General features: G+C 44.9%; 3 protein-coding genes across 5 annotated transcripts in view; 1 reads left to right on the top strand and 2 right to left on the bottom strand.

Moving 5' to 3' along the window:
- Positions 1-8,122: 8,122 nt before the first annotated feature.
- MRPL9 (mitochondrial ribosomal protein L9) lies at positions 8,123-14,698 on the bottom strand. The gene is made up of 7 exons (XM_029231037.1): positions 14,544-14,698; positions 14,228-14,384; positions 13,635-13,759; positions 13,373-13,423; positions 11,316-11,417; positions 8,758-8,841; positions 8,123-8,644 (listed from the first exon to the last, which is right to left on the bottom strand). Exons 1-7 carry the CDS (start codon positions 14,682-14,684, stop codon positions 8,519-8,521), a joined length of 786 nt encoding a protein of 261 aa, XP_029086870.1. The 5' UTR covers positions 14,685-14,698; the 3' UTR covers positions 8,123-8,518.
- Positions 14,374-20,583, top strand: OAZ3 (ornithine decarboxylase antizyme 3). Its single transcript, XM_029231038.1, is given in 7 exon segments — positions 14,374-14,405; positions 18,142-18,202; positions 18,204-18,278; positions 19,040-19,120; positions 19,122-19,216; positions 19,703-19,788; positions 20,441-20,583. Coding segments are annotated over 7 exon segments (573 nt in total).
- A 1,847-nt stretch (positions 20,584-22,430) lies between these two features.
- TDRKH (tudor and KH domain containing) overlaps positions 22,431-25,881 on the bottom strand; it is a 23,292-nt gene continuing 19,841 nt past the window's right edge. For all 3 annotated transcript variants that reach the window (XM_029231169.1, XM_029231170.1, XM_029231168.1), the window contains 8 exons: positions 25,374-25,534; positions 25,013-25,185; positions 24,729-24,793; positions 24,299-24,450; positions 23,966-24,067; positions 23,608-23,704; positions 23,317-23,404; positions 22,431-23,143 (listed from right to left, as the gene is read on the bottom strand). In XM_029231169.1, coding sequence (XP_029087002.1) covers positions 23,352-23,404; positions 23,608-23,704; positions 23,966-24,067; positions 24,299-24,450; positions 24,729-24,793; positions 25,013-25,185; positions 25,374-25,534 — 803 coding nt within the window. In that variant the 3' untranslated portion in view covers positions 22,431-23,143; positions 23,317-23,351. The remainder of the gene's footprint in view (positions 23,144-23,316; positions 23,405-23,607; positions 23,705-23,965; positions 24,068-24,298; positions 24,451-24,728; positions 24,794-25,012; positions 25,186-25,373; positions 25,535-25,881) is intronic.

Genomic DNA, 25,881 nt, shown 5'->3' with positions numbered 1-25,881 from the left:
GTTTGAGTGAAGTATGGAAACCCTACCTCTCTTTAATTCTCTGTTCTCTCTCTCATTTATAATATAATTGCTTAACATATTTCCTCTACATACCTTTAGAACCAGATCAGACATTGTTATAGTTTTTTCAACTGTCAAACATAATTTAGAAAACTTAAGAGGAGAAGGACGTCTGTTGATTTTACCCACATTTTCACCATCCCTGCTATTTCTTCCTTCCAGATATTCCAAGGTTTCTTTTTTATTGCTTCCCTTATGTTTAGAGAACTTTCTTTAGCCATTCTTTTAGAGTAGTAAGTCTACTGGTGACAAACTTTTAGTGTTTATTTGTCTGAGTGTCTTAATTTCCCCTTCATTCCTGAAGGATATTTTTTTCTGGGTATAGAATTCTTGGTCAACAGTCCTTTTCATCCAGCATTTGAAAAATAGGGTATCACTTCCTTCCTGCCTCCATGGTTTCTGATGAGAAATCTGCTATCATTTGAATTGTTTTTTTCCCTTATAGGTGAAGTGTCATTTTTCTTTAGCTGTTTTCAAGATTTTTTTGTCTTTAGATTTCAGAAGTTTAATTATGATCTGTCTTTGTGTGGATTTCTTTGGGGTTATCCTGTTTGGGGTTTGCTTAGTTTCTTGAATTTGTATGTTATGTCTCTTAACAAATCTGGGAAGTTTTCAGCCATTATTCCTTTGTGTACTTTTTAAGCCCTGCTTTTCTTTCTCCTCTCCTTCTGGGACTCCAATGACAGGAATTTTAGATCTTTTGTTATAGTCTCACAGGTCCCTGAGGCTCCATTCTTTTTTTTTTTTTTTTTTTTTTCAGTCTGTTTTCTCTGTGTTTTTCATATTGGGTAATTTCTATTGTTCTGTCTTTCAGCTCACTGATATTCTTTTCTCTTTCTTCTTCATTCTGCTCTTGAGTCCATCCACTGAACTTTTCATTTCCATTATTACATTTTATAGTTCTAATATTTCCACTTGGTTCTTCTTTATATCTTCTGTTTCTTTGCTGAAGCTATTTTTTCCCCATTTGTTTAAAGCATGTTCATAATTGTTTGTTGAAGCATTTTTATCATGGCCGCTTTAAAATAAGTCAGATAATTCTAATATCTCTCATCTCAGTACTGGTATCTATTGATTGTCTTTTATCATTGTTTGAAATCATATTGGTTCATGGTATGATGAGAGATTTTTAAAAATTGGAATCTGGACATTTTTCTATTATGACACTCTGAATCTTAATTTAAAACTTCTGTTTTAACTGACTTCTGTTTTAACTGACTTTCTCTTACACTGCTTTGGCATAGAAGGGAGAAGTAGGTCTTCATTGCTGCCAGGTAGAATTTCAGATTTCACACTTCACCTCCATTGACAACCAAGGGACATAGAGCTTCTCTTTACTGTTAGGTGAGGGTGTGAGTTCCAGCTCCCTGCATGGTCTCCACTGATACTATGGTGGATGTGGCCTCATTACTGCTGGGTAATGGTGAAAGTGCTGACTCTCTACTAGGCTTCCTCTGACTTAACCATGTGGGAGAGGAGAAGGGTGCCTCTTTCCTGCCGGGTGAGAGTGAATTCCAGGTTCCCTGCTGACACCATGGTCTTTACTGACACCAGGGAGGGGTAGGAGGACTCATTACTGGCTGGTGGGGAAGAAAGTCATAGTTCCCTATTTGATCTTCTGTGACACCACCTGGCAGGGGTGTTGGGGCCACTTATAACCTTGTGTTATAACCTTGTGAGGATGGAAGTCTAGGTTCCCCACTCAGCCTTGGCATGGTGGGCAGTAGGACCACAGTGTTGTCTGTGGTGTTTGGCTAGAGTGGAGCAGTTATTGTCTAAAAGTTTTCTTGCTAGGCTGCCCCTTTCCTTTGGCTAGCAGGAGCAGGCTTTTATTGAGGCTTATTATTATTTTTATTTTATTTGTGGCCCAATTTGGCATTTCCAAATTGCTGGTTCTTCAGCTCAAAGTCCGGGATAAATGAGACAAAAAGAAAACCCAAGGGAATCACTGCAGTGTTGTTCCTTGGGTCCTGCCATTCCTAGGCAGTTTGCTTTCTTCTTTCCACCTCTCAAAGTTGTCTTATGTTTGTTTTATGTATAATTTCTAGGGTTTATAGTTGTACTAGGAATGGTGAAGGTATATCTACTCTACCTTCCTAGAAGTAAAATTCCATCAGTGTATTTTTCATGTCAGGTATTGTATTTTTCATCTCCAGAAGTTCCATTTGGGTCTTTCTTATATTCCATTTCTCTCATTATATTTTATTTGCCTTTAGTCTTAAATGTGTGAAGCATATTTATAACTGTTTTAATTCCACCATCACTGTCATTTCTAGGAAGATTTCTCTTGGTTTGGGGTAACATTTTCCTGTCTCTCTTTATGTCTCTTTTTTATGGTAATATTTAAATGGGTATCAGACACTGGGAATTTTATGTTGTTTAGTGTTTATTTTTTTTAAAGATATAGCTGTTTATTTTTATTTTTTGGCTGCATCAGGTCTTAGTTGCGGTATGCGGGATCTTTGTGGCGGTGCATGGGCTCTTCATTGGGGTGCGAGGGTGTCTCTTTAGTTGTGGTGTGCGGGTTTTCTCTCTCTAGTTGTGGCGCATGGGCTCCAGAGCGCGTGGGCTCTGTAGTTTGCAGCACACAGGCTCAGTAGTTGCGGTGCGTGGGCCTAGTTGCCCTGTGGTATGTGGGATCTTAGTTCCCTGACCAGGGATTGAACTCGCGTCCCCTGCATTGGAAGGTGGATTCTTTACCACTGGACCACGAGGGAAGTCCCAGATTTTTAAACAAATATTTATTTATTTGGCTGCACTGGGTTTTTAGTTGCTGCGTGCAGGATTTTTGTTGTGGCATGTGGGATCTTTAGTTGCGGCATGCAGGATCTAGTTCCCTGACCAGGGGTCGAACCCAGGCCCCTTGCATTGGGAGTGTAGAGTCTTAACTGCTGGACCATCAGGGAAGTCCCTAGTGTTAGATTTTATGTTTGTTGCATTTCTTTCATGAGTGTTGGTCTTGGTTCTGGCATACTTGGTATTAGTTTGATCCTTTCAAGGCTTGCTTTCAAGCTTTGCATGATGGTCCAGAGTAGCCTTTATTCTAATGTCCTTTTGAGGACTCCACCTGGTGCTCTACCCACACTGGCTTGTCAGGAACACAAAACATTCCCAATATTGTGTGAGCTCTGGGAATTGTTTGGCTTACTTCTTTCTGGTGTTTCCCCCACGCCCGGCCTCATGGAGTTTCACCTGATGCATGCACAGATCAGTATTCAGACAAAGATTTGAGGGGACCCCGCCGCAGATCTTCAAAGCTCTCTGTATCATCCCCTCATCTACAGTGTTCTGCTTCTCAATTTCTCGCCCACTTATCCTCCATCAACTCTAATCTCTGTCTTCTCCACTCACTGAGACTGCTGGCTTTACTTGGGTTCCCCCTTCTGCACTGCCCACAACAGTACAGTGCAGGAAACTACCTCTAGGCTGTAAACTTAGGCAGTCAAAGGGCTCACCTCATTTGTTTCCCTTTTCTCAGTTAACAATGTTCTGCCCTACCTGCTTTCCAATACCTATAAACATTTCTTTTTAAATTTTTTTTCTGGCTTTATAGTTACTTATAGTGGGAGAGCGATTTAGGTAGTGGTAATTCCTTTATGGGTAGAAGTGGAAATCTGAGTCAGTTTTTCAGCTGGAAACAACTAATGAAAGATGTGGTCCCCAGGAGAAAGGACCATGAAACATCATGTCAAGAGTATAAGGTAATAATTCCCCCAGTCCTATCCTGTAGGGATTTATGACCATTTATTTGCATAATACACTTTGGAGAAAGAGGAATATCCAACTATTTCAAGACTGTTGGATACAGGGTCCTATTTGACTTTGAAACCAAGTATCTGAAACATCATCATGGCCCCCTGTTAGAGTGGCAGTGTATGGGGGCTAGGTAACAAATGTATTCCAGGCCCAGGTCTGGCTCTTAGTAAGTCTACTGGGTTCACAGATCCACCCAGTGGTCATTTCACCTGTCCTTAATTGGACAATTGAGATGGACATAGTTAATAGTTGGTAGACCTACATTAACCACAACAGGTTAAGAGCTATCATAGTGAGAAAGGCCAGCATATGAAGTTCCTGAAATTGCCTCCACCATCTCAGGCTAAAATAATGAATTAAAAAATATCACATTAGTGCCCCTCTTGAAGACCTAAAGGATGCAGGGATGGTGGTCCCCACCATAATGGCATTTAATTCACCAGTCTGGCCTCTGCTAAAACCAGACAGTTCCTGGAGAATGACAGTGGATTATGGTAATCTCAGTCAAGTAATTTCAATTTTATCTGCCGTGCCAAATGTGGTTTCTTTGCTGGAGCAGATTAACAGCCTCAGGTAGGCAGTAGGTGACCGTTAATCTGAGCAATATATTCTTTTCCATCTCTATAAGAAATGAGGAGCAAAGTTTGCTTTCACTATTGAGATGAGCAATAAAATACAATTTACAGTCTTGCGCCTGAAGCATGTAAACGCTCCCACATCTGTTGTAATATAATCTGAAGAGACTTGGACCATCTGGACGTTCCACAGAATACCACATTACTCTATTGATGACATCATGGTAATTGTACAGGATGAGCAAGAAAGAGCAAGTCCACTGGAGGCCTTGATAGGATAAACATTCTCAAGTGGTGGTACATAAACCCTGCAAATGTTCAGGGAAGTTTTTAGAGATTCAGTAGTTTGGACAATGCTAGGACATTTCCTCCAAAGTAAAGGAGAAATTTTATATCTCACACATCTCGCCACTAAGAGGGGGCACAGTGCCTGGGTAACATCTTCAAGGTCTACAGATAGCTTATTCCCCACTTGGGAATACTGCTCTGACTCATATATTGGGTGCCACAAAAGATAGTGAGGCCTAGAGCAGGAGGACTCTGCAGCAGGTCCAGACCGTGGTGCAAATGTTCCTGTTGCTTGGTCCACAAGACACCCTATTAAAGGCGTCAGTGATGGGAAAAGATGCCACATGCTGTTTACGGCAAGCCGCAATAGCAAGTCACACATAGACCCCTACTGTGCTTGAGCAAGGCCATGCCTTCTGAAAGGGTATTATATACCTTTGAAAAGATAGCTCCTGTCGTGCTACTGAGTCCTAGTTGAAACAAAGTGCTTCAAGTGATCATGTAGCCAAAAATGCCTGCTATGACCTGGGTTCTGTCAGACCCAAGTCATAAGATTGGATGGGTCCATCAGCAGCGCTTCATAAGATGAAAGTGCTATGCATAGCACTGGGCATAAGCTGGGCTGGAAGGTCAAAGTAGCTGCATAAGCAGGTGGCCAGACCCCTGTTACCCACCACTATTGCACTGCTGCTGCTTTTTCAGTTCACATCTATAGCCACATGGAGTGGAGGAATCCCTCATGACCATATGACAAAAGGCTGGGCTTGGCTAATATATGGGTTGTCTCTGTAGGTGGAAGTAAGCTGAAAATACTGTGGATGTACTATGGCCCCACTCTGAGGTAGGCTTGAAAGACAGCAGTGAGGGGAAATCTTCCCAATGGGCAGGGCTTCAGGCAGTACACCTGCCTGAGGAAAGAACATAGACTCACAGACAATGGTGATTGACTTGGCTGGTGGATCAGGAGCCTAGAAGAAAAATTTGAAGGCTGAAGACAGGGAAGCCTGAGAAAAAGGTATGTAGTTTACTTGGGAATGGGTATAGTGTATGATGATCTTTGTACTGCATGTTAATTCCCACCAGAGAACATCCACCACAGAAAAGTCACCAACCAAGTAGATTGAATGACTTAGCCAGTTGATGTTAACCAGTCTCAGTCATTGGCACCCCAATGATGGCAAAATGGGCCTGTGAATGGAGAAGCCAGGATGGAAGCTATGCATGGGCCCAACATCATGGCCTCACCAAGGCTGATCTAGCTACAGCTACTGTGACTGACTGTCCAACTCATCAGCAACAGACACCAACATTAAGTCCCTGACATGTCACCATTCTTCAAGGAAACCATCCAGCCACTTGGTGGTAAGTTGATTACATTGACTCCCTGCTACCCTGGAAGGGGCATTGTTCCATCTTGACCTAAATTGATGTGTATTATGGGTATGGGTTTACCTTTCCTGCCACCATCATCTAAGGGCTTACAGAATATTTGATCCACTGGCATGAGATCTTGCATAACAGTGCACTGGAACAAGAGACCATGTTATAGCAAGGAGGTACAGCACTGGGTACATGATCATAGGATCCATGGTCTGATCATATACCACACCATCCAGAAGCAACCCACCTGATACAATAATGGAACATCTTGTTAAAGGCACAGCTGAGACACCAGCTTGGAGATGACACCCTGTGAAGATGAGACACTGTCCTCCAGGATGCAGTATATACCCTGGATCAACAGACAACCTAGAGTGCTATCCCCAAGTAAAATATATGGGTCTGGGAAACGGGGGCTGGATGTAGGAGCAGCCCTCCATTATCATCACTCTCAGTGACCCAACTGGGGAAAACTACACCTCCTATCCCAACTCTGGGCTCTGAGGACTTGATCAGGTAACCCATGTGGACTAACAGAAGTATAAATTGGGGGGGGGGTTAGGAAGAATCTAGAATGGGTAGTGGGAGGTAAGTACCAGTTGTAGACTTAAGCTACAGCAGCAGGGGCTGTAGTCTGTCCCAGATCTTCCTCTAAGTTTTCCCAGGAAAGGAAGCCCATCAGGATCCTGAAGGGATCGTTTTAGAACTTATGAACAAACTGACCTGACAGCACAAGAAGTGGACTGTAGTGGAGACTGTGGTGTGCTGCCCAGATTGCTCCCTTCAGCACCGAAGCCCTCACTTCCCAAGCTGCTGAGAATGTGCACAGCTCTCATCTGAGTTCCCCTCTGGGAACTGCCTGTGCCTGAAATCAGTCACCTCACCCAAGACCCTTTCCTGGTCAGCATGGGGTTCTATAGGCCTGGCCACTTGCCTCAACATGGTACACACCTAGATGGCTCAAGCCACCCTAGCTTGAGCTCCCTGGGGGACTAAGGCCTTTGTTGAGACTGCGTCAGCTCAACTTCTCCCTCTACCGAATTTTGCTTCCTTCATGCCCCAACAGGTGTTAATCTAGAGGACACCCCCAGTAAACTTCCTGCACCTAAATCTCCAACTCAGTCTGTTTTACCAGGAACTCACCTCATGACAAGTATCTGAACACTTTTTGAGATTCGCTATGTGGACTGTTGCTCCTGTGCTCAGTTTCAGAGAGCGTCATCATGGTGGTGGTGGTGTGGAAAGATGCAGTGTTAAGTGAGCTTTCCATTTCAAGGACAGCAGGGATTGATGGCAAATCTGACAATCAAATGGCAACTGCAAACAATACCAGTGCTCGACCTGTCACAGAGTTCTGGCAAGTGTGAGGCTGGATACAGATATTAGCACAACTACTGACGACAGAACGCCCAGTAGCAGGGATGGCTTTCTGTGCATGAAAGTAGTTGGCTTGGCAAGGCAGGTGAGCTCAAATAGGATGATAGAAACCAATTTCTCTGGTAAGGGTAGCAGTAGAGTCAATGGTCTCATCTTTATCCTTCCTAAACTGCAAAGTCTCATATTTATTTGAGTGACTCTGGCACAATCCGCTTGTCAACAGTTGGTCTTTTTTCCAGGAATGGACCTTGAACTTACACAGAACTATCTACTTGCCTCATCTCCTATTCCGTAATTACCTACGAACTAGCCCCATATCTTAACCTTGGTCTGGAAACCAAGGTATTTTCTTTTTCAAAATTTCAGGAAGTGGTTGAAGAAATAAAACAGAAGTTCCCTTTTTAAACTTCTTTCATCCCAGCGTCATTTTCTCCGACAATTTCCCTTAGGCCTTATTCACACTCCACTGTGCTTATTTGTACTGAGGGCTGTATTAGCGTACCTAATAAGTTTTAAGACCATAAAAGGCATATCAACTTGTTGAGTAATTTTGTCCATAGCAACTGTGGGCTGTAGCCTGCAAATGTATTCTCTTTTTTTCTTTTTAGCAGTAAACCCCAGTGGCTCAAGAGGACATCCCACACAGAGGTCCTGTCCCCAGTCTACTCAGTCCAGTAAACAACACCTAAAAAGAACACAACCTCTTTATTTTTTTTTTCAGATACAAACGTTTAGTTTGGATGATGAGAATGAGCTATCTCTATCATTTATTCCAATGAATTCCAATGTAGGACGAGGCTAAATAGATCTAGACTCTTTTGGTCTATTAATATTTAGCTTATCAAATCTACAGCCTGGTACTTCTGGAGTAGGCCTGCCCCAATAACGCTAGATGTGATAACTGCTGAAGATGGCAAATATGGACAATTCAACGTATATTCAGTCTAGTCTGCTGTCGCTGTCTCCACGTGCTTTCTAAAATTCCATGTTTGGTCAGAGCTGGGAGTGATATCACGGTGCTGGCCCATCTTCGCTCCACCTCTCCTCTGATTCTGCTTTGCTGCTTTCGAGGTAGAACAGGTTCAGATGGTCTGGGAGCCTGTGGAGCTGGCAGCTTGCTGGGCTAACCAGTACTTATATCTTTTGGTCTTGGGCCTCTCAAAGTTCACCACAGACATAGGTACCCTCACAGTGTCAAGCCCATTTACCTGTACACAAAACAACAGGAATCTTCAGATCAGTGGGGCAGATACGAACTAACACCACCCAATCCCAGCTTTCTACCCAGTGAGAAAAAGGAGACAGGATGTGAAACACTCACCGTCACCTCACACCAGTACTCGCCCCTCTGTGTGATAGGCTCTTCTGGTAACTTTAATGCATGTGGGGCAACCACAACACCAAGCTGCAAAAAAAATCAATCACAGCCAAAGGGAACTCTGTTTACATGGTTGCCACTCCAGGCAACCTCTAGATTTTCCTGTACATGGGTGAATATAACGGGGGGGGGGGTTACCCTGGCTGATCCCATGGAAAGGCACAAACCTCCATAAATAGTGGCAGAATAACTCAGTCCTAATTTCTCAGAAAGGGAGGTGGATTCACAAAGAGAAACAGGGCTTGAGATCAAACTCACTTCACCCACAAAAGTAAGAATTCTCCAGTGAGTCACATTTCCCCAGGTTTTCCCTAGCTAGAGAAAATAAATGATCCCACCATCTTCTCCTATCAGTCTTCAGAATCTATGTGACCATCCTCAGTTATTTCCCTCCCACACCCCTGCAAACCAATCAAGAACGCTTTCCCTAAGTTGGACAGCCGCATGTAAATCAGCGACGTTAGAACACTTCCTCACACCATACACAAAAATAAACTCAAAATGGCTTAAAGACTTAAAATGTAAGACAGGACAACATAAAACTCCTAGAAGAGAACGTAGGCAAAACATTCTGACATAAATCGTACCAGTGTTTTCCTAGGTCAGTATCCCAGGGCAATAGAAATAAAAGCAAAAGTAAACAATTGAGACCATTTACAAGCTTTTGCACAGCAAAGGAAACCATAAACAAAACGAAAAGACAACCTATGGACTGGGAGAAAATACTTGCAAATGAAGCTACTGACAAGGGCTTAATTTCCAAAATATACTATCAGCTCAAACAACTCAACAAAAAAACAACCTAATCAGAAAAATGGGCAGAAGACCTAAATAGACATTTCTTCAAAGGAGACATACTAATGGCTGACAGGCACATGAAAAGATGCTCATCATCGCTAATTATCAGAGAAACGCAAATCAAAAGTACAATGAACTACCACCTCACACTGGTCAGAATGGTCATCATTAAAAAGTCTACAGATAACAAATGCTGGAGAGGGTGTGGAGAAAAGGGAACCTTTCTACACTGTTGGTGGGAATGTAAATTGGTACAGCCACTATGGAAAACAGTATGGAGGTTCCTTAAAAAACTAAAAATAGAGCTACCATATGATCCAGCAATCCCACTCCTGGGCATGTATCTGGACAAAACTATAATTCAAAAAGATACATGCACCTCTCTGTTCACGGCAGATCTATTCACAATAGCCAAGACATTGAAACAACCTAAATGTCCATCAACAGATGAATGGAAAAAGAAGATGTGGTACGTATATACAATGGAATACTACTCAGCCATAAAAAAGAATGAAATAATGCCATTTGCAGCAACACAGATGGACCTAGAGATTATCATACTAAGTGAACTAAGACAAATGCCAGGGCTTCCCTGGTGGCGCAGTGGTTGAGAGTCCACCTGCCGATGGGGGAGGACGTGGGTTCATGCCCTGGTCTGAGAGGATCCCACATGCCACGGAATGGCTGGGCCCGTGAGCCATGGCCGCTAAGCCTGCGCATCCAGAGGCTGTGCTCCGCAATGGGAGAGGCCACAGCGGTGAGAGGCCCACATACCACAAAAAAAAAAGACAAATGCCATATGATATCACTTATATGTGGAATCTAAAATATGACATAAATGATGTATGAAACAGAACTTCCCTGGTGGCACAGTGGTTAAGAACCCACCTGCCAATGCAGGGGACATGGGTTCGAGCCCTGGTGCGGGAAGATCCCACATGCCACGGAGCAACTAAGTCCATGCGCCACAACTACTGAGCCTGCACTCTAGAGCCCATAAGCCACAGCTGAGCCTGCGTGCCACAACTACTGAAGCCTGCGTGCCTAGAGCCCGTGCTCCACAACAAGAGAAGCCACCACAATCAGAAGCCTGCGTACCGCAACTAGAGAAAGCCTACGTGCAGCAACGAAGACCCAATGCAGCCAAAAATAAATAAATAAATAAATTTATATTAGAAAAAAGATCTATGAAACAGAAACAGACTCACAAACGTAGAGGACAGGCTTGTGGTTGCCAAGGGGCAGGTTGCATTGATTTACATGAGGCTGTCCAACTTAGGGAAAGCGTTCTTGATTGGTTTACACGGGTGTGGGAGGGAAATGACTTGTGGTTGCCAGGTGGGGGAGGGATGGATTGGGAGTTTGGGATTAGCAGATGCAAACTATTATGTATAGAATGGATAAAAAACGAAGTCCTACTGTACAGCACAGGGAACTATATTCAATATCCTGTAAAAAACCATAATAAAAAAATATGAAAAAGGATGTATATATATGTATAACTGAATCACTTTGCTGTACAGCAGAAAATTAACACAACATTGTAAATCAACTATACTTCAATTAAAAACAAAAAATGCTTTCCGTAACTCCAGCTGGATGATCATACCCTTTCCTAACAGAGGGATCAATCCTGCGGTAGCTTCTTCTTCCCAGGGGTAGTTTCCACCCTCAGGGGTACAGCAGTGTTTGGGAATACTCACATTTCTGAGGAAGTGGCGGGCAACTATTTCAGGGTTTAGCTCCCATTTGACATTGTTCTTCATCCCTACCTGCAGGTGACATCTTCTCAGAAATTTCACTGTCTGAGAGGAATTATACACAGAAGATAGGTTAGAGTTGTAATCAAAGGAGAGGAAACATGTTAGCAAGAGGCCAAGAGGCACACAGTCAGAGAGGCTAAGCACAATTTCTGCCTCATAGCCAAGACAGGTGAGATGATGAATACGAAAGATAAAAATTCTCATTGTCTCAAGGCTGATATTATGGAAAGACGTTTTAGCGATGCTTTGAAAGGAAATGCTGCCTATACGTGGCTATTCCTAAGCAAGGAGAAACAGGCCATGTCAAAGTTAGGCTCATCAGGGACTTCCCTACTGGTCCAGTGGGTAAGACTCCGTGCTCCCAATGCAGGGGGCTCGGGTTCAATCCCTGGTCGGGGAACTAGATCCCACATGCACGCTGCAACTAAGAAGTCTGCATGCTGCAACTAAGACCTGGCACAGTCGAAAGAAAGAAAAATTTTTTTTAAATTTTAAAACTGTTTTTAAACACCGCCCCCCAAACCAAGGTTGGGCTCACCAATGGGGGCTGCTGGTATATCTCAGGATGGAATGATTTTCACAGACTGTTTTAACACAATATTCTGGCCCTTCAATCCCACCCCTACACCATAACAATTCCTCCCTGCTTACAGAACGAAGTATAAATTCATTAGCTGAGGATTAAAGATGTTTTGTAAATCATGCCCCAACCCTCTTTCCAGTCATATATTTCCTAATAGAAGTCCTCTGTTTTAGCTAGACTGGTCTACTTTCTATTTTAAAACATGCTTTAACTGAGATATCACCTCACACCTGTCAGAATGGCTATCATTAAAAAGAACACAAATAACAAATGTTGGAGAGGATGTGGAAGAAAGGGAACTCTCATACACTGTTGGTGGGAATGTAAGTTTGTGCAGCCACTGTGGAAAACAGTATAGCGGTTTCTCAAAAAACTAAAAATATGACCTAGCAATTCCACTCCTGGGTATATGTCTGAAAAAACCAAAAACACTAATTTGAAAAGATACGTGCACCCCAATGTTCACAGCCGCATTATTTACAATTGCCAAGATATGGAAGCAACCTAAGTGTCCATCAACAGATGAACTGATAAAGAAGGTGTAGTATATATGTGTATATATACACACATTAAAAAATATGTATGTGCATACACATACACACACAATGGAATACTAAGCCATAAAGAAGAACAAAATCTTGCCATTTGCAACAACAAGGATGGACTTGGAGGGCATTATGCTAAGTGAAATAAGTCAGAGAAAGACAAATATTGTATGATAACTTATATGTGGAATCTAAAAAATACAACAAACCAGTGAATATAACAAAAAAGAAACAGATGCACAGATATAGAGTGTAAGACAGGCTACAAGGATGTATTCTACAACATGGGGACTATAGCCAATATTTTATAATAACTGTAAATGAAGTGTAACCTTTAAAAATTGCATAAACTTTTTTTAAAATTAAACAACAACAACAACAACGTGCCTTAACTATCTACTTTTTCTCCCTTAAGAATACCTTTCCCACCCTCCTGGTCTATCCAAAGCCTACTAATCCCATAAGGCCTAATTCAATCCCATCTGAAAAAAATCCTTTCCCAATGACCCTAATCCATTTTGGTCCATGTCACTCATAATTTACTGCCTTGAGTTTATCACTTTCTCATGTGTCTATTTTCTCTCCAACTTGTCTGTAAACAAGCCCGAAGGCAGAGTCCTCATCTCACTTTTCCATGGGTCCCCTGGTACCCAGGTTGGGGCCTCCCTCAATAAACTAGAGCACTTCACCCAACAGGTCAGGATATCCTAGGATATCTCAATACCAGTTATGGTAGCCACAACACTTCCCCTTGCCCCTACCTTGTGCTTGAAATCAGGAGACTTCAAGGAAATCAAGAAGTCTTTCAGGAAGAGGTTGGTGACTTTGTAGGTGACCCATAAATAAAGATTTTCTATGTTTCTACTCACCGTCTCACCTGCCTTGGTCTGGATCTTCTCTAATTTTCCTTCCTGTCTCAGCTAGAAAAGAAAGTTACAGATGAAAAAAAAAGAAAAATGAGTTTGTGGTAACTAATAACAAACTCTTGCTATGCTTGGCATAGGCTGGGCTTCTGAATTCCTGTTCTAGCCCCTACTTCATCTGAAAATGAAGTAGGGGCTAGAAGAAGTTGCTAGAGGTAATCTTAAGGTTTTAATTCCTCCAAGTCCCTCTGCCGTCTTCCGGGCTCACCAATTTCTCCTCTTCAAACAGCTTCCTGTTTTCAGGAGATGCATATACAGCCAGTCCTTGAGGAAGTAGTCGATTACGGCCTACAGATTTTTTCACTGAGACCAGGTCACCTCGGACTCCAAGTTCTGCCAACAGAGAACAGAGACACTGGATCAGAATTATCGAGCAGTCCCTAAAAAAGGAGATGATCAAAGGAAAAAAGACCTCTTATTCTCTCACAGTGCTTATTCTTCCTAGAAGAAATATTAGTATTCGCTAGGACAACACTTAAGAGATTTCTAATTCATTTCTTTAGGACCTGATTTAGAAACTTAATATTCCCTGTACAAAGTGAAGCACTGTCCCATCACGGGATTTCAGTATCTGTGGCACATACTCTCAGGTCTCTTTCTCCCCACACACTGTTAATGATGCTGCTGCATTCATGTTCTGATTTTCTATGTAGGAGGCCAATGTCACCATCACAGTACTTCTTATGGCTTCCTCTTCTCAAATATGAGCTGGTCATTCCCCCAAATTAGTGAAAGGGCAGAAAAAAGCTGATGCCAAACAGGACCAGCCTGAGACAGGAAGCACCTCTGCCTGGGCCTTACCCTCCACCGACTGCGTGAGGATGAGCTCCAGGTTGTCTTTGGGCCGGTGTTTCGTGTCCTCCGCCAGCTTGTAGACGCGGTGCCGCCGGTGCAGGCGCGGCTTCCGGCCCTCTCCCGCTAGCGGCACCTTCCACCACCGCTCCACAATGACCGTGCCCTGGCGGCCGGGGGAGCGAGGGTGAGCGAGTCTCCACGGAGAAGCCTCCTCCTCTGGCCGCCGGGCCCTCAAGGAGAGCCCACCACCCGCAGGCCGGGGCCCCACCAGGTCTCAACGCGCCCCAGTCAAGGAGCCCCAGAACGCACACCCGGCCCTCACCCGACTGTGAGACAGGCTGAAGTCGCGCTCCAGGCCGGAGGTGCCCCCTTCAAGTCGCGGCCGGAGGAGCTCCAAAACCCCTCCTCGCACCAGCCGCTCAGTGCCCGCCCGCAGCAGAGCTCTGCCTGGGGCCGCCGCCATGTTCTCGGGCACGGATGGAGGCGTAGAAGGCCCCCGGCGCCGGTGGCAGGAAAGGCCCCCACCGGGTGCCCGCGGCGCGCCTGAGCCGGCGCGGCTCTGTCCGAGCTGAGCCCAGGGGAAGCCCGGGGAAAGCCCGGGCCCGGATTGGGCTGCGACTAGACTGCCTCGAGACCGGAGATCTGGGATGAATGCTCCACGATTCAGCATGCCTCTACTCCCTTCTCCCAATTTCTTTTCGGGGGAGGGACACCCATAGCCACTGACACATAGTGGAGTGACTGTTAGGTGCACTGACACCGGGAAAGACACCCTTTCCCTCTTGGCTTCACTTTGTCTTTAAGATGGGGGCTTCGACTGAGCTCTAGTAGCTCTCTGAGGGCACTTCCAATTCTGACATTCTGTGATAACTGGATGCTGAGGGGAGAGGGTGCTGCTCTCATTTTTCCTTACTTCAAACCTGCCTAAAAGTGGTGGAAGGATGGGATCCTCTGGAAAACTTGCAAGCCCCAGGAAGTCGTCTAATCCTTAATCGTGACACTGCAGTATTTAGGCTCATGTTTAAAGAATTCTAAATCACAAGGGAGACGGTTCCCTCCGTGGAGGGTCTCAGTACTGGGGAGTAAACCATATAAATGGAGTGAATAGGGTCTGTTTGGCAGAAGAGATTTATGGAGAGATGCTCTATACATCCTGTTATTTGACACGTAAACAGCCTTTGACCATTAGTCCCTCCTCCTAATTACACTTTCTTAGCTTCCAGGACACCAATTTGTTTTTATTTCCTTCCTACTTCACTATTTTCCTTCACAGTCTCCTTTGCTGATTTCTCTTTTATTTCCCACTTCTCAGAGGGCCCCCAGGACTCAGTTTTTGGATCTTTACTCTTCTCAATGTACACACTCTTGGTGATCCCATTCAGTCTCATGGCTTAACGTACCATTTATACGCCAATGACTTCAAATTTCTGTCTTCACCCTAGTCTTCTAAACTCCAGACATGAATATCCAACTGCCTGTCATCTTCCCCTTCCATGTCTAATGGACAATTCAAAGTTAACATGCTCCAAACTAAATCCATATCTATACCCTGCCCCATAGTGCCTCACCTGCAGCCTTTCCCCTCTCAGTTGATGGTAACTCCATTCTTTCAGTTCTTGGACTCAACTTCTCTCCTACGCCAGGAAATCCTGTAGGTGCTACCTTTACTATTTCCAGAATCCAGCCACATCCCATCACCTCCAATGCTCCAACCTGGAATAAGACACTATCTTTCTCCTGGATTACTGCAATAGTCTCCTAACAAACATCGTTTAAAGCTCTACAGTTTATTTACAACAGTCAGAATCTTTCTAAAAACACAAGTCATATCATGTCTCTTCTACCCAAAACCTGCAATGACTTTCCCCTTTACTCAGAGTAAAAGAAAAAGGCCAGACAATGGTCTATAAGGCCCTACAATGACCTGGCCCCATTAGCTCTCTTCTTTTTCTACTCTCCCTATAGCTTATACTACTCCACCCACAGTGGACTCCTGGCTGTTTGTGGAAAACATTTGACACATTCTCTTTAGGGCTTTTGCACTGGCTGTTGCTTTGACACAGAATGCTTTTACCCTCAGATGCTCGCTTGGCCTAAATCCCTCACCCCCTTCAGGTCTTTGATTAAATGTTACCTTTTCAATGAGGCCTATTTAGATCACCCTATTTATTACTGCAACTGCGCCACCTCCTTCACACCCCTGATCCTTCTTTATTCTACTCTATTTTCCTCCATAGCAGCTATCATCTAACATATGAAATCATTTTCTTGTGTTTAGTGTTTAGGTTTGTTCTTTCACTGTTAGAAGTTCCATGGGGCAGGGGATCTTTGTTTTGTTTACTGTGTACCCTAAGCTCATAGTAGGCCCTCAATAAATATTTCTTAAATGGATGAATAAATGAATATGCAGAAGTCTCAAACTGGTGGCCCCAGAACCAAATTTTACACACCATGTTGATTTTTTTAATCAACAATTTTTATTTTTTAAGTTAGTAGCCAATATTTTTTTAAAATTTGAGAAATTTATCACAAAAATCAATCTTTCCAGTTTCTGTTGAAAAATCATATGATCTGGTACCACTGAGTCTGCATTCCTGCATGGCAGCTGTTTGGAGCTATTGTGTCACTTGTTTTTAGGGTGTGAGCTTTTTGTTTTGTTTTGTTTTTTTCCGGTAGGCGGGCCTCTCACTGTTGTGGCCTCTCCCATTGCGGAGCACAGGCTCCGGACGCGCAGGCTCGGGGGCCATGGCTCACGGGCCCAGCCGCTCCGCGGCATGTGGGATCCTCCCGGACCGGGGCACAAACCCGTGTCCCCTGCATCGGCAGGCAGACTCTCAACCACTGCGCCACCAGGGAAGCCCAGGGTGTGGGCTTTTCATTTGGCTTCAGTCCCGCCCAGCAGCTCCACTAATTTCCATTAGTTGTCCAGGTCCCTGCAGGCATTTAGTTTGCAATTCCTACCCTATAAGGCAATGAGAAAGTTCAACAATGGGTAGCACCACTGGCTTATTAAAGGTAGGGATGATAAAATATTTAACTGATAGGAACCAGGAACCAACCAGTCAGGTCAGATGCTGGATCAGGGCCTTAGAAGCTTCCTGCAGTGTCAGACCCCAACCCTTTAGTTGCTGAAGTGTGTGTTCGCACATGCACATGCCAGAGAGGAGCCCACATTGTGTGGGCACAAGTGGTCAGCCAGGGCTGTTTACCAACCACTACAGAAGCCAAAGTATTTTAACTTCCGGTGTAGCTGTGAAGTGCATACTAGTTGAACAGGAGCCTTGGGGCTACCTAAGAGGGTAACGGGGTAGGGAGCAGCAGAGAGGAGTCCTGAGGTGATGTAAGGGCTGACCCTTTGTCCATGTCATAGTGCTCACCGTGTCACAATGGCACCAGTTGCCTAAACCTCTGCCACCCATCCCTGAACCTCACTTTGCCTCGGGGAGGCACTGAACTAAGAAACTGCCTCGTAACAGGTTGCGCCCCTCTATCTACTCCCTTTCTTATATCAAGAGGGGAAAAACACGGAACTACCTCTACCCGATCTGGTCACCATACGCCTATTACCTTTACCGTTACAAATACCGGATCACCCTCCGGGAGAAGATGCTGCCTTGTTATAAAAGGTGCTTGTTTTCATCTCTACTTGCAATTGTTTATATACACTGTAAAGAAAAAAGAATTCAAAAGAACTTCCCAAGTGGCAAAAGATGATAATAGCAAAATAAGGTAGAAGGCTGGCATGGAGCTTCATAAACGTTTTCTATCTGGCTGGCTTGGGAAAATGGAAACAGATAGGTTGGTTCACATAAGATACAGAAGATGGTGCCAGAGCCTGGCCCTGTGTACCTGGAAGTTAAGAGTCTTTCCCCATCTCAGACTCAGAAATAAACTAATTTGGACCTCTTTTTCCCAATCAGCATCACTTATAAGGAACAGGAGGACTTGACACTCCGACCCCGTTGCTGTCTTCAGTGCTCCTGAGTCCCTAGTAGGCCTTCACAGGGGCAGAAGCAGCAAGCAGGGTGATCAAGACCAGCTTAAAGAACTGTATTCGGTAAGTGGACTGGGAGCTGGTGCTGTGACATGGCAGCCCCTTGCGGTAATGATATCTTGCAAAGGGACATTAGCTAGTTGGAAAATAAATCATAAGAAGCTAGAGCTAGATGAGACCTCGGAGCTCATGTGTAAAAGCTACTTTATAGACAAGGATTCTGGTCCAGAGATCTTAAGGCAAGGTCCTAGGGCTGGTGGTGAAAAGCAGGATGGGAAAAGAGAAAGTAGAAACAAAGATAGACTGTATTAAGACATAGCTAAGCTGTGTCCAGCTTAGTCCAGCTAAGCTGGACTAGAACCCAGAACTCCTGCCCTTGCCTTTGTTATCATATCTCAATAACATGCCTAGGTATGAGCTATGCATTTTAAATAAGAAATGGGAGAATTTAGAGAAAACATATGATGGAAAAAAGTAGAAGAGTATTATCAGTGAGACAGTAAATAGATGGCACAGCTTTAAGCTCTCTGATGTAAATATGTTTCTGAATGGTTAGAGCACACCGAGTGAGGTCAGCAGGCAGTAATACTCCATCGACTCCAGATTCCAAATTATTTGTATCAAAGAGGACTCCATGATAGGAACAGAGTTAGGTCCCAGGACTGAGGGATATTGAGTAAGACCTTGGCTCCACTTTTCCCAGGCTCTCCATCGGCCCCTGCCTTGCTTCCACAGACACACCCAAACTGGCCTGAGATATGATTTGAGGGTTAGGTGAGCACAGAAATAGGAGAATATTACTCTCATTTTTACTCCTTTTCCAGGCTGGGAACCTGACGGTGCTGGCTACTGACCCCCTGCTTCACCAGAACCCGGTGCAGTTAGACTTCCACTTCCGCCTCACCCCCCCCGACCTCTGCCCATTGGCACGGCCTTCTTTGTGACCACAGACTCTTCCTAGATATCCCATACCGGGCCTTGGATCAAGGCAGCCGGGAAAGGTGACTGAGCCTGTATGGGGGAGAGGGGAGCAAAGAGGTTAGGGGATTTCGCTCTTATGTCATTATCAGGTAGTGGGCATGCTAACCAGTGAGGGCTTATTCAGGAGCTGGATACATTCAAACCACTGAACAAGCCTGTGAGCTGAGCCAGGATCTGGGGTTCAAAGGATAACAGCCCATGGGAGGTTGCTAAACTGATTCAGAAACACAAGTGGGAATGCATAAATAGTTGAAAGGAAGTGCTCTCTGTTTGTCTTTATAGAGTGGCCCCTTCACCCCAAGCCCCTTCCATGGCATGGGTGTCAGTCCAGTAGTGTGTAATCCCTTGGCTTCAGAGAAAAAAATCTATCAAAACTAGTTTAGCAACTTTCATTTCCTGGCTTGGGTCAGGAAAAACTAATAAGATTTCTTCTGCTGCAAGTAGGCATCTTTCTGGATTTTGAGTTTGCCGAACATTACATTGACCATTTTCCCTCTGGTCCCTAGTTTGACTGCAACACTGGAGTATGTGGAGGAGAAGACCAATGTGGATTCTGTGCTTGTAAACTTCCAAAACAACCGGAATGACAGAGGTGGGGATCTGCTCTGTCCTTCCTGGCCCTTTGTGCTGAAGCAGCTGACAAGTGACTTTTCCTTGGTAGACCTTCTTCCCCTCACTCTTTAAAAAAGGGCATGCTCAGGCAGTTCAGGGATTCAACACCCACCCCCTACTCCCCGCCAAGGAAATTAAGGCATCTAGCATTCCGTTCATTCAAGTCATAACTAGACTATCAGGAAGGCCCTGCACGTAGATTTCAGAATCTACACTGAAGGAGCACTGGTGAAACTACAAAGAAGCCATTCAAGGGATCTGGCTGGTAGGACAGAAAGGATCTCAAGTGTATTAAACACCTATAGAGTGAAAGGGTCAGGCATTAGGCCAGGAGGATAGGAATATAATTAACCAGATGCTAGGCACACGTTACAGAAACTACACCTCCTCCCTCAAGGAGTTTATACTTCATTGGATAAAAGACAAAGGTGGTCAAGAGTTTACTATACCTTCCTGGTAAACTCCAGCCAGGTTAGTGTCTAGGTTTGTTTGACTCCAAAGCACATCATCCCAGTGCCTGCACTACACTGTTTCCCACACCCCCCAAGTCATTCCCTACTGGAACAAGCCAAGGCTGGGGGAACAGTTGTACTGAGTTTCAGAGTGTTCTAATTTCCTCTCTCTTTTCACAGGTGCCCTGCTACGGGCCTTCAGCTACATGGGCTTTGAAGTGGTCAGACCAGATCACCCGGCCCTTCCTCCCTGGAACAATGTCATCTTTATGGTGTATCCCCTTGAAAGGGACCTAGGCCACCTGCCCAGTGAAACTCCCTGAACATGCTTATTCTTACTCTGTGAAGGGCTCGGAGCCTTGATAAATGAGAACCAGGGGCCCAGGATGTGATTCAGAACACCTTCCATCTTAGGAATAAAGGGTAGTGCAATCCTCAAGTGTTCACTGTTTCTTTGAGCCTCACAGAGCTGAATTCATTGTAGGATAGACAGATAAACATTTGATGACTGAAAAGATCAAAGGGGCCTGAGCCAGAGAGAGAAAGGACCCAAGGATTTTCAGTTTTTGCCTTTCCTCATTTATTCTAACCATCTGAGCACCTGCCAGGAGCAAAACCAAGCACTAGGGAATTCAGGAAGACTTAAGCCTTACTGGGAGACTTTCACCCATATATTTTGGTTCAAATTGGAGACAAGTGCTATTTCCTTTCCTTTGATGTGCAGGAAATCAGAGAAGGTACATGGTTCCTGTGGCATTGGCTCAAGGGGAGGAGCATCCCAGGAAGCAGAAAACATAGAGAGTTATACTGGAATAGGGAACCCATCACAATGCAATGTAAACTGACAAGGCTTAAAGGCCATATTAAAGGAACAGGCTTTCATACACAGTAACAAACTACAGTTAAGAATGAGACACGGGCTTCCCTCGTGGCACAGTGGTTGAGAGTCCGCCTGCCGATGCAAGGGACACGGGTTTGTGCCCCGGTCTGGGAAGATCCCACGTGACGCGGAGCGGCTGGGCCCGTGAGCCATGGCCGCTTAGCCTGCACGTCCGGAGCCTGTGCTCCGCAACGGGAGAGGCCACAACAGTGAGAGGCCCGCGTACCGCAAAAAAAAAAAAAAAAAAAAAAGAATGAGACACTACTCATTTTCCAGAGCAAGAAGTCCTATGAATGATTTCTATCAGGGGACTTCTCAAGAGTAAAGGCTGATAAGAAGGTCCTACTGATAGCACAGGGAACTATATTCAATATCCTGTGATAAACCATAATGGCAGAGAATATATAAAAAAAGAATGTCTCTATGTGTATAACTGAGTCACTCTGCTGTACAGCAGAGATTGGCACAACAGTGTAAATCAACTACACTTCAATTAAAAAAATAAATATTCCAAAAAAAAAAAAGGCGTAAAGGCTGAGGAAACTGCAGACTAACTGGCCTCATGACCCTGTTGTACAGCAGCTCCAATTCCAGGGCCGAGCCTGCTTCACTGAGTGAGTGCAGCCAAGCTCTGAGATGTCGTATCAATGGCAGCCCTTCACTGATTCCTGTGGGACTACCCAAGCTACTCAGAGATGCTCCTTCACTGAAGCCTTTCTGCTACTTGGTACTGAGACTTTTCTAAGACAATAAAATGTGAAAATTGTGTCTATGGGAAAATATAGTTACCATGTGTATAGGGGTGGACGTCACTAATTCCTAGATTTAAAAAATCCTGCATATGATAGCCTCACATACTAGTTTTAAGTCTTCTACGTTACCTTGCTGATCTTTAAAAACAAAAAAAAGTTCATTTGTCATCATTCTACCACCCACATTACTTCCAAATACCTTCACAGTTCTCACTGGATCCTCAAAATACTGTCAGAAACAGAGAGGTGCTATAAGGAAACAGGCCCCATAAGTTCACAGCAAAGATCTATCCCTAGAACCCATGTTTCTAGAATCCTAGTCTACTCCTTTTAGGTGGGGTCTTAGTGAATGATTAATTCTGAAGTTGCTTTACGGCAAGAATATGATCTGTGTGTGAGAGGGACAGATGTTTCATAGATGGGCCCCTCTGTGTGAGGTGTTTGGCAATTTTCACCAGATTTCAGTTCACAAGATACCCACAGACTTGTTTCCACCTTGTGATTCAACCAGCATTTAGTTTTAAATAATTTTCTTGAGAACTTTATTCAGCAAAGGAACCCCAAATGATTTGAACAGCTACATGAGCTCTATGGCTGCGTGTGTATACATATATATTATAGATACTATACCAGCAATTTAGAATATTTCCTGAGTCACCTCTCTCCTTGTCTACTTGTATTTTAACCAGTTTACTGGGAAATAGTTGGAGCACTGTTTCAAAAACCTTGTCTCCAATAACATATCAGCAGTTGAGGCTGGGAGGCAGTATCCTCTTCCCACTTCCCGAGGCTTTTCAATATAATTATGCTGAGTTTTGCCTTTGCCTCCTGACTCAACTGCAGTCTTTGAGTTCACCACTTAAAAAACTCTCCTTAACCAGTCACCTGATGAGGTGAGTCAGGAGTCTGCAGAATCATCATTTCCAATAACCAAACCCTGGCTGTTTCCCAGCCTCCAAAGGACACAGCCTAGCAGTAGTGTGCTTTGTGAGTGGTCGAGGGGAGCTAGCTGCACACTGAGCAGGCTGGAAGTAGCGCAGCAGGACTCAAACACTGGAAGTGGCACAGGGGTGGCGGGGGAGTAGGGGCATGTGTTTGTCTCCCTCCACCCCTCACACTTTCTGGTAGTCCAGTGGAAGGAGCAAATGCATTTGGTCCACAGCAAGCCAGATCGTGTATATAATGAAGGAAGAACTGCACTGATCTCTATCACAGGCTCCTCTCTCCAGGCACCAAATCTTATGCCAAATCCTGCCAAAGACACAAAGACACAAAAAGCTTGAAAGGGCTCAGTCTGAAAGTAAAGCTACAGGAAAGCAGCTGCAGAGAAGTAGTAGTAAGATGGGCTATGGGGAAGAGGCAAGGCCCCTGTTGTCACCCTCATTACTTTCCTGTTGCTACAGATAGATGATAGCTCTACTTACCGCAAAGCGGATGGCTGAGGCAACTGAAGGTGACTTCAGACTACGTAGTCATCTTCAAGGTTATCATCACCAGACACAGAGGCAGCTTCTATTTAGCGGAAATGGGGATAAAGTTAGACACTGCCCTAATTTAGCAGGCACTGCCACTGAGGCTCAGGGGAAAAATGGGCTTCTTGGTGCTCGATGACCACCTTGGTTAAGAGGTAAGTCTTAACAACCTCCCTAGCTGGAGAGGCTGATTAAGAAATGGTAACTTCCAGAGATGCTCTAGGGAGAAAATGCTGTTTGTACCTAATAAACTGAGGCAGGACAGGGTATGTGCCATCTCTCCAGGGCTCTTCTTGGTCTCAGTGACCGTGCTGCGGAGAGAGACATCTGTTTCTGTGGCCTGAAGAGATGAAAACAAGAGAAAAAGGAAGAATGTGTTTGGCTGGTGGGAAAGGAGAAGCCGCCCCATCATTTTGCTCACAGAATCCGGTTTGGCTGCTGAGGCACACAAGGTCTTCTCTGAACAACTAGCGGAGCAACTCAGAGTCCTTAAGAGAAGAGAATGCTCTACGAACTCTCATGCACGACTAGAAGCCCTCTTGTCTCAAGGCACCAGATTTGCCCCAAAGCAGCACCCTGAATGACTACAATGCTCACTCACCACATTGTGCAACGTTACTGGGACGGCTCTGTTTTCTTCCATGTCTTCAGGAAGCTCAATTGCGTATCCTTTACGAACTAATTCTAACCCAATATCAAGTTTCTGAGAAGAAAGATGAAAAGGGAATGATGTTCTCTCTGAAGGAAGGGCAAATCAGAGGAAATAGGGCAGAAGAGCTAGGATTGATACTTTAAAAAATTCCTTTGGTGGTTCAGTAAGCAGGATCTTATGAGTTAGGAATATCATCAAATAAGGGTTTCTGGGAGAGAAAAAGTAAATGAGGCTATAAATACACTGAAGAGACAGTGAGCAACGTGTGAACCCCAGTCTTACCTTCCCATTGCTAGTGTCGTATAAGTGGATCTTGGGCCAAGTTGAGATCCCAGACTGGACGTAGCTAGAGATCTTGGCCACCAGGGGCTTCCACCCAGCACAGTGAGTGAGTCTGTCAAACTCATCCAAAGCTTCCTCTTCCCATTGTTCACCTCATAAAAAATCGTAGAGAGAGCCTAAGAAGGGGTCAGTGCTGACGGGGGTGGGATTATGTCCTGGAGGAAAACCGGAACTACCTTTGTCTACTTCAAAAGGCACCTATGTCTGACTGCCAGGCACGTTTCTGACCGTTGCTTTCTAGCACTGGTGATGAAAAGGCACCTGAGCCCCCAGAACTCAAAAAGCCTGGGAATGTGAGACTCCCTCCCACGTGCTCTATGAAAGTTATTCTATATGGAGGCAAAGTCAATAGGTAATAGGACTAATTTACCTGAGGGGGCTATCCGTGCCAGACTACACTCTATTGCTTGAAATGGAAGGCTTAGGAAGTCACTCCTAAAATGAAAGAAATTGAAATTAGAATCCTGGTGCCAGAAGGGCCTTCTTATATTCCTGGCTTCTAGACAGCAGTTAGCCCTGCAGAAGATGATAATCATCTGAGCACTGTAAAGAGGTTCTCTTCCAACGCCCCCTGGTGATAAGTGCCAACAGCTCACCACCCTACGGCCAGGACTGAGTCAGTAAGTGAGACTCCAGCCTGTCCCCCACGCTGACCTGAGCACCCTGAGGTCTCTCAGTGGACAATATCCATTATCTCCAAAGTCAACGAAGTAGAGGTCCAGGTTCCCATTCTCCAAGGTGCCAAGGACCCGGGCTCGATACCAGGAACCATTTGTAGGTAAAGGTGCTGCGACAATGTCTCCTACATGCACAGTCAAGTCTTCAGGCTACACAAGGGGATGAGGAGGCAGGAGAGGGCAGAGTTAGGAAGGGGTAGGCCAAAAAGTAAACCGTGGATACCAGAAGGAAGGAAGAACAAGCCGCTGCTCCACAGAAAAGGGAAGAGAATATGTCACAATGAAAAAGATATGCCCGCTTTCCATCAAACCCCTGCCCTGTCCCTATGGCAACTCACCAGACTATTTTCATAGTGCTGGGTCATCTCCCTGACAAGCTTATCCAGTTGCAGGCTGCGGGAGCCAATGATTTGGATCCAGAAGTGGTTAGGATGTTCAGAGGCAGAGACATAGACTTCTAGGAATTCATCAGCATGGAAACTGAAGTCTGGACTGGGGACTAACCACAGGGATAAGCAAGTTAAGCTGCAGAATCATTATTACCTAATATGGTGACCATTAGAATCATCTCTGGTTGAAATGGGAAGACTGCATCAGGAGGGTGAGAGGTACAAATACCCAGTGGCTACCACCATTTAAAAATGGCTAGAGTGGGCTTCCCTGGTGGCGCAGTGGTTGAGAGTCCGCCTGCCGGTGCAGGGGACACGGGTTCGTGCCCTGGTCCGGGAAGATCTCACATGCCGCGGAGCGGCTGGGCCCGTGAGCCATGGCCGCTGAGCCTGCGCGTCCGGAGCCTGTGCTCCGCAACGGGAGAGGCCACAACAGTGAGAGGCCCGCGTACCACAC

The sequence above is a fragment of the Monodon monoceros genome, unplaced genomic scaffold, assembly GCF_005190385.1.
Source record: "Monodon monoceros isolate NGI ecotype Baffin Bay Population unplaced genomic scaffold, NGI_Narwhal_1 Super_Scaffold_18, whole genome shotgun sequence".
Classification (NCBI taxonomy): Eukaryota; Metazoa; Chordata; class Mammalia; order Artiodactyla; family Monodontidae; genus Monodon; species Monodon monoceros.
This window is presented reverse-complemented; position numbering and strand designations above follow the sequence as displayed.

Bases quoted from the DNA above. Each gene is read 5' to 3' on its own strand.
- MRPL9 (XM_029231037.1), bottom strand. From the start codon at position 14,684: ATGGCGGCGGCCCCAGGCAGAGCTCTGCTGCGGGCGGGCACTGAGCGG. The intron at 13,424-13,634 runs GTGAGCCCGGAA...TTTCTTTTCTAG, and splicing joins TGTTTGAAGAGGAGAAATTG to CTGAGACAGGAAGGAAAATT. The intron at 8,842-11,315 runs GTGAGTATTCCC...TTTTTTTTGCAG, and splicing joins CCCGCCACTTCCTCAGAAAT to CTTGGTGTTGTGGTTGCCCC.